Genomic DNA, 7,691 nt, shown 5'->3' with positions numbered 1-7,691 from the left:
TAATCAAAATTAATTTTAAAGTAGACAGATACAGAGCTTCAGGTACTGAGTCACAAGGAATGGAGGCTGCTCCTACTGAGTGCAAGACTGCACCCTTGAAAGTCATAACCCCTAAAAGTTTTGTGGCTGTCATGGATTTGTGATGCAGTTTGAGCACCCAGCATGATGCTATGTAATGGCAGCCAGTGAAAGCTTGGAAAGATACACACTGGAGCAGTGAGCCACATAAAGAAAGGATATGTTATTTCTGCCAGTGGCACTGGTGGACTGCCACTAGAAAACTATATATAGCCCTAGGTTTCACCTTGTCAAGAAGACCTTCAAATTCTGAAAGAGAAACAAAAAAGAAGGAAACAAAACAGAGAGAGAAAATGTCTTTTGCTACTGAAAAGAACAATCTGTTTATCAGAAAGAAAACTGAGAAGTAACTTGATTACACTGTGCAAGCACTTTCAAAGGGGAAAATTTCAGTGCTATGGGACTCCTCAAACTAGCCAGAAAGTTACAAGAATTCCTGTCTAGAAGGTAAAGTCAGGCACAATGAAATCAGGAACATGGCATGAAGGTTTTTTTAGCTGTAGGTGATAATATTTTAGCAACAAAAATTGAAGAAATTTTTGATTCTTTGGCATGTTTAGGTAAAGTCTGTTGGCACTTTAAAAGTTATGTTTATCCAAACACAAGCAATTTAACTCTGCATATATGTAGGAAACACAAAGGCCCTGAGAAAATATAAGTCTTGCTATGCAAGAGACCAGGATCAATGCCAAATAATCCTTTTTGACTTTGTCATAGGTACATAATTAACAAGGGTCTTGGATCCAAGTTATCACTTGAACAGACAATAAGAAAGCACTGCATAAGTCTTGGATCACTTTTAATGCTGTGAATCCACTGCTAAAAAACAAGAGAAATGGCCAAAAAAGGTAAAACATGGCCACATGTTTACAATGAGATTTTTGTTAATGTAAAAGATCAATATTCTTCAAATTTTTTGGCGTGTCTAAAATATGAATTGAGTAGTTCTTAGAAAAAATAATGCATTATTAGTATAGAAAAAGCAATTACATATCATCAGATTAAATCATAATACATTCATTAAGATAAACCTGGTTTTTCTTCTGCATCATGAGAAATTCATTTTCCTTGGCCTGTTCTTCTTATGCACACTATATCTTCTTCAGAGATAACCTTCTCTATCTCCAAAAGGACTTTTTACTTTCCATGTGGCCTTGTAAAGCCTAGTTGTGTCTTCATTTTGAGGTTGCTAAAAAAAATTACTGGTTGTTCTTGGACTGAATTGACCATCATGAATCTATGAAATACATTACATAAGATACTATAAAAACAAGCCTAAATTCCCATACACCAAAGGAATGAAAATGGACAAGCCTGCAAACAACATGAAGCAAACTTGACACAAAACAGATATTTCACTGTGTACAAACAATAGCTCTTGGCTGATAAACGGAAAGAAGTTTTAAGGTTGTTTGTAATGTCATGAGATCATGTTTTGCAGAATCACAGGTCTCCATCAAACTAAGGGGTGTTTTCTAATCATAAGTGGAGGGATTGTATAAATGATTTGTGAGATATTATTTGCTAATAGCATGATTTTGTTCTAGGTTTGTATTTTCTAGTCTTGCTGAAAACAGTGTAAACTTCTGCGTCCCTAAGAAAGCTTCTCTCTGTGTTGGCAAGGAAATGATAGAAGAATGTAATTAAGCAAAGATGACCCTAAAGTGAAATGTGGATTCTTTACAATATACAATGTCCTTCCCACCAGCCACATGTGTTTGTCAGATGTTTACAGAATCTTCATTAACTAAGAGCTTTGCTAGATAACAGAAGCTGAAGCATGGCATCAATGACTCTGATAAGGACAAGTGTACGACCAATCTGCTTGACAACTGACAAGAGGCTGGGGTTTGAAGCAGACTGCAAAAAGAGCACCAGAAAGTGATTTGCAAAGGGCATTCCAGTTGTTTGCCTTACATCTTCTTTCCTCTGTCAGTATTGAAGCAAGATTTGCAATCAGCTAAAATACCCTTGTCCTCTTGTCTCTCCACCAGAAAGTAAATATAGAAGAAATGTGCTGTTTTGGAGTATTAGCTGCACTGTCTGTTTTCAACATCATTGCTTGTTTGACAAGAGGCAAGCCTTTGGAAGACTGGGACAGGCTGTCAGGTATGGGAAAGTCTGATGCACATTTTCATCCTGGGGAAGCAGAAGATGAGACCCATTTCAACTTTAAATCTTTCTTGGAGAATATGAAGATGGATTTACTGAGGAGTTTGAATTTGTCAAGAGTCCCCCCACAAGTGAAGACCAAAGAAGAACCACCACAGTTTATGATTGATTTATACAACAGATATGCTGCAGACAAGTCCTCCATCCCTGCATCCAATATTGTAAGGAGCTTCAGTACTGAAGGTAGGAAAAGTCCTCAATATGTGGACTACAATTTTTAAAGAACTAAATTAATAGTAAATAGTCAGATTCTTTTAAAATTCGGAAGAAACCAGTTCCTACCTTCCACAGATTCTTTAGAAATTAAACATTAAAATTTTGGATTGTATTCTTACTATATAGTTTCTTTCAATCCTTAAAAAATGCAATAACCTTTAGTTTTCTTCTTTGATATTTTCACTGTACAGTATTCTCTTCTCAAATGCTTGAGCTAAGAGGATGCACCAAATAACAAGGTTTACATGAAGCATGTTTCTCAATCCTAGATATTTCAAATTGAGTTTTTATGTTAGCATGCAAATTTTGATCACCTATAATTGAGACTGGTGCTAGAAAGCTTCTCTTTCTGGTGGGCTCTGAACATATTTAAAAACTACAGCAACTAGGTGAGAAATTTGTTGCAGGATCCAAACAAGGACCAGCACTGCTCCTCCAAAATTCTGGGTTAGACAAAGATTTACATGGAAATGGCTAGTCATGTTTATATCAACAGAAAAAATTCAAGATTCCTGACTATATAACATTAAATAGACTTATAAAAAATCATCAGGCAGTAAAAAAGTTAGAAGTAAGTGCAATCCTTGTTACAAAAATGAAGCAGGGAGAAACGAAGTTTCTTTTTATATGAAAAATAGACATACACAGGCAACAGCACTACGGAGAACTCCAAAGTCCCAAATTAGTGTCCCTAGTCCTGAAATAGAAAGAAATCTCAACAATAGGACCTAGATGATAGTTTCCATATCTTGCTCTCCCCTCTCACTACTTTACAGGGTAAATGATCTGAAGAAATGGCAGCAACAGCCAATTAAAATTGCCCTAAAACCCAGTCATGATTAAGCAGTTAGTTTACATTGAGCATTAAATGGACATCAGGGATGACTTTTAAATACTTCTAATCTGATCTTCCAGCCAAATACCTGCCCCTCCCAAAGCAGACTTGCTGGTACTGCACATAGATGTGCAGAGAACAAACAAACGTGAACAAATCCACACAAACTCAGGGAGTCCAGCCTGGAACAGTCTGGGACCTGGGCATGAAATGTTATTTATCACCAAGACCCAGTTCAGATAGAAACTGGAACTTCAGTTCAGGACTTTCAAAACCTTTTTTATTTCCCCAAACTCCCAGTCTAAGCTGCTTTCAAACTTATCTGAAGACAACAAAAGCCTCGGCACAGCCAGTTCTTAAAGACACTTATACATGTATATTAGAGCAAAAGAGTAGGAAATCATTGTTGTTTTTACAAATTCTTTGTGTAAAAAAGATCTTTAGCAAATTGCTAAATCTGAAAACTCTGCACTTTCCTTATTTATGTACTTAACACTGCCCACCATCATCCATAGTTTGTTCTAGGCAGCCTCTTTATGCTTCCCTCCACACACTCACCTGGCTATGCAATCATAGTAAAATACTACCAACACCAGGGACTTCCATTTCCTCTTTTCACTCTCTGTCCTTGAAACTTGGCCAGAAGACAGGATTTTTCTTTTTTTTTAATGCTGTGTTATGTGTTATAATGCTCTTATTTTATCCCCAAAATATATCCTGAGTCTTTTAAAATCAATTACTTGGACAGTCAGAAGCACTGTAACCACGTTTTAATTTCCTATTGCAGATGTTGTTTCTTTAGATTCACCAGAAGAAAACCCATTTCAGAAACACATTTTGTTCTTCAACATCTCTATTCCACAATATGAGGAAATCACCAGAGCTGAACTGAGAATTTATATCTCCTGTCACAGGGAAGTTGGGTCTCTCTCTAGGCTGGAAGGCAACATGGTAATTTATGATGTTCTAGATGATGGCCACTGGGAAAACCCAGAAAGTACCAAATCTTCCCTTGTCTCCCACAATATCCAGGAATGTGGTTGGAAGATGTTCGAAGTGTCCAGTGCTGTGAAAAGATGGGTCAGGGCAGACAGACTGGAGACTAAAAATAAGCTAGCGGTTGTTATAGAGACTAAATCTCTGAGTGGTTTTACTTGTGGGAAGCTGGATGTCAGTGTTACCCCTGACACAAAAAACCTGCCCCTGTTAATAGTGTTCTCCAATGACCGCAGCAACGGGACAAAGGAGACCAAAGTGGAGCTCCGTGAGATGATTGTTCATGAACAGGAAAGCGTGCTCAAGAAACTAGGGAAGAACAATACCTCGTCTGAAGAGGAACAGCAGGGAGAGGAAAAGGCCATCACTGGATCCCACCTGCATTCCTCCAGAAGCAAGAGAAGTGTTGGAGCCAACCACTGCAGGAGAACTTCCCTCCATGTGAACTTTGAAGAGATTGGCTGGGATTCCTGGATCATTGCACCAAAAGATTATGAGGCTTTCGAGTGTAAAGGAGGCTGCTTCTTCCCTCTGACAGATAATGTCACTCCAACTAAACATGCTATTGTCCAAACTCTGGTGCATCTCCAAAATCCAAAAAAAGCCTCCAAGGCCTGTTGTGTTCCAACCAAACTGGATTCAATCTCCATTCTTTATAAAGATGATGCTGGTGTGCCCACTTTGATATATAACTATGAAGGGATGAAAGTGGCAGAATGTGGCTGCAGGTAGTATACAAGGCAGAATCTCTAAAAATAGGAACATCCCCTTTTTCTGTCCTGTATAAATCTGTACAATAGTGATGCAAATGAAGACCATTACAAACAAGGTTTGGAGCAGGGTATGGGGCTGGTTGTTGTTGCTGCTTGTTTTAAGGGAAAATTGGCATTTAAAGAATGGCAATCTTTGTAAATAGCCTGCATTATATATCATGGCAAAGTGAATACTGGATTAAAATATTGTGAGATTGAATGAACTATGCATTATCTGGTGACAGTGATACAATGTCAATGCCTTATTTCAAACTTTCTGTTTAATCAACTGTATTTAGGTCACAAAATAGAGGATTTTCAGTGAGGGTTTAGAATGTCCCGCAAATGTTTAACAGCTCTCGAAATCTAATTCTCTCGGTCAACTCTGACATTTTCAACTTCGGTAAAACTCAGTAAATGGAATGTTGTCTGCATGATAAAGTCAGGAATCTAAATCCAGGAAGCCTTTCCTCATATCAGTAATCTCAGAGGCTTTTACAGACAAATTATTTGTTCCTGTAAGTGAAGATTTGCAGTATTCAAAACAGAAGAGACTCTCACTTATTTCATTCCCAAGTTTCCTTCTGTGGGTAGCAGGTGCCTTAGTCTCAGCTTTCTTATCCTCAATGTCCCTATTTTTACCCCTTTATGGCACACACTTGAATGATAAGAAGTGCAGCCTTCCGCTTCCAAGACACTGTTTCCTAGGAGGAGCAGCTGCCCTTATCGCCGCACAAAGATAAGGAGCCACTTTGACCTACTGCATATCCTTAGTATTTCTTTGCAAGAACATGCAGTCAAATGATGTCCAGCCTTAGAAGCTGTATCCTAAGAGCAGTGGGGGTTGGCAGAGCTCAGCACTTTTGAAAAGCTCAGCTTAGGCTGCTTATTTAGAGGCCTAAATTTGTTGTTCAGAGTCTGACATGAGGTTCCGATTTTGTAAAAATTTCTTCTTAGGAGAAACTCTATTTTGCATACAAAATTCTTTCACTCCTTAGAAGTCTGGGAAAAATGGAAAACTTCTATCTATCTATGTCCTATTACATCGCTGTATGAGAAATATACTATCATACTATCATTCTTCTGACTTCAGTTTTATTTTCACTAAACAAGGACACCATCTTTCCTGCAATTAAAGTAGACTCCTTTGATGCTAATGGAGGTTGTGCCTGTAAAAGGACAAACTGTCTTAAACTGGTTGCAGGTGACAGGGGTAAGTGCTGTACAACATCACCATAGTGCACCTCACTTCTACTCGTTAACCACCTTACACACATCTACCTGAGATCCCTTTTGAACCAAATCCTTAACAGACTTTGCATCCATTCAAAAAGGTGAAGAATATTGATGAGGCAAAAATCTAAACAGTACCCTAATGTATGGAAGCAACAGGATTTAAATCGATACATGTGTTTTGAATTAGGACAGCCTGTGGGCAAGACGAATTCATTTGGCATGAACAGGTCAGTTTGAAATCCAATACACAGTTTATTTACTATTGTTAACCTAATACAGAGCAAATAGCAGGTGAGTGTGAGCAGGGCAGTTGTAATTCCATCAAGAACTGCTGGTTAGATCACAAACCATGAGCACAAAGCACGATTCACTGGAATTCTTGAACTGATTTATAGTCTTTTTCTTTAGAACTGGTCTGCAATTGGATCAGATCTGAGATCTGAGTCTATGCAAACTCCATACATCCCTAGCTGCATGCCATTAACCTCTTAAACTTCCCACAGCAGTAATCATTTTTGCCACTGACTTCTGTCATCTTGCAGTCATCATTATGTCTTCCTCCTGCCACAGCCCTCTGTATTGTCTCCCTATTTTGTTCCTCTCTCCTAAGCTCCTGACATTTTGCAAAACTTCTCTTAAGTGACAGAAGCAACCAAACATGCACTTGGTTTGATCACATTAGAAGACTTATTCACCCTCGTGTCAATGTAATTGTAGCTAAGTGCCCTCCAGTCATCTAAACACAAGGTCCTAGTTATATTTTAACTTCACTGAATACAGGACTTTGTCCATAATTAAATGAAAAAAATGGAGAAGGGGAAAAACCTTCACAGAGAGAACTTCTCAAGAATCGAGGGAGGACGGGGGAGTGGGGGTGGGGAGGTGTTACATTCTGAAGACAAACATCAATCTTTATTTCCCTTCTTTGGATGGGAAAAAAACTACCCCAAACCATTTTTGTCTCAAAACCTCAGCTCCTAGCTATGCTCACAGAATTCCAGAGAAGACTTACAGATCCCATCACAACACTGGACTAGAAGTTGCTTTTATATTCAGTGAAAAAAATCAATTGTGCTTCCAGCCAGCTTTAACGATCATACACCCACTGGCTTAACATTTTGGTTGGCATGGTAGGAAAATAAAACCTGAATCTTTCCATAGGGTAATGAACAGGGTCAAGATGAAATGAGAGCCCAGTAGTGACTACAGCTGCTGCTACTTTCAGCATGGCTGAAGTGCGTGTCAAATTGATGTTTGGCTTTACATTTAGCAGCTTGATTTATGTAGTTTTGCACATTTAATTTTAAATAATTGTTTGAGATCACTCAGGTTTCAAATGCTTTGGGATGCAAGAAGTCAGCCAAGTGGTCATGATGGTTCTAGAGAGTCCACAGGCTGTGAAGAAC

At 38.5% G+C, this 7,691-nt stretch overlaps 1 protein-coding gene across 1 annotated transcript; it reads left to right on the top strand.

The window, feature by feature from the left end:
• Positions 1–1,845: 1,845 nt before the first annotated feature.
• Positions 1,846–5,135, top strand: GDF2 (growth differentiation factor 2). Its single transcript, XM_071438351.1, has 2 exons — positions 1,846–2,433; positions 4,089–5,135. The coding sequence occupies exons 1-2, from the start codon at positions 2,091–2,093 to the stop codon at positions 5,027–5,029; spliced, it is 1,284 nt and encodes a 427-aa protein (XP_071294452.1). The 5' UTR covers positions 1,846–2,090; the 3' UTR covers positions 5,030–5,135.
• The last annotated feature ends 2,556 nt before the right edge of the window (positions 5,136–7,691 follow it).

This window comes from Agelaius tricolor, unplaced genomic scaffold, assembly GCF_023055355.1.
Source record: "Agelaius tricolor isolate 1412-34295 unplaced genomic scaffold, bAgeTri1.0.p SCAF_13, whole genome shotgun sequence".
NCBI classification, from domain to species: domain Eukaryota; kingdom Metazoa; phylum Chordata; class Aves; order Passeriformes; family Icteridae; genus Agelaius; species Agelaius tricolor.
This window is presented reverse-complemented; position numbering and strand designations above follow the sequence as displayed.

Bases quoted from the DNA above. Each gene is read 5' to 3' on its own strand.
- GDF2 (XM_071438351.1), top strand. From the start codon at position 2,091: ATGTGCTGTTTTGGAGTATTAGCTGCACTGTCTGTTTTCAACATCATT. The intron at 2,434-4,088 runs GTAGGAAAAGTC...TTCCTATTGCAG, and splicing joins AAGGAGCTTCAGTACTGAAG to ATGTTGTTTCTTTAGATTCA.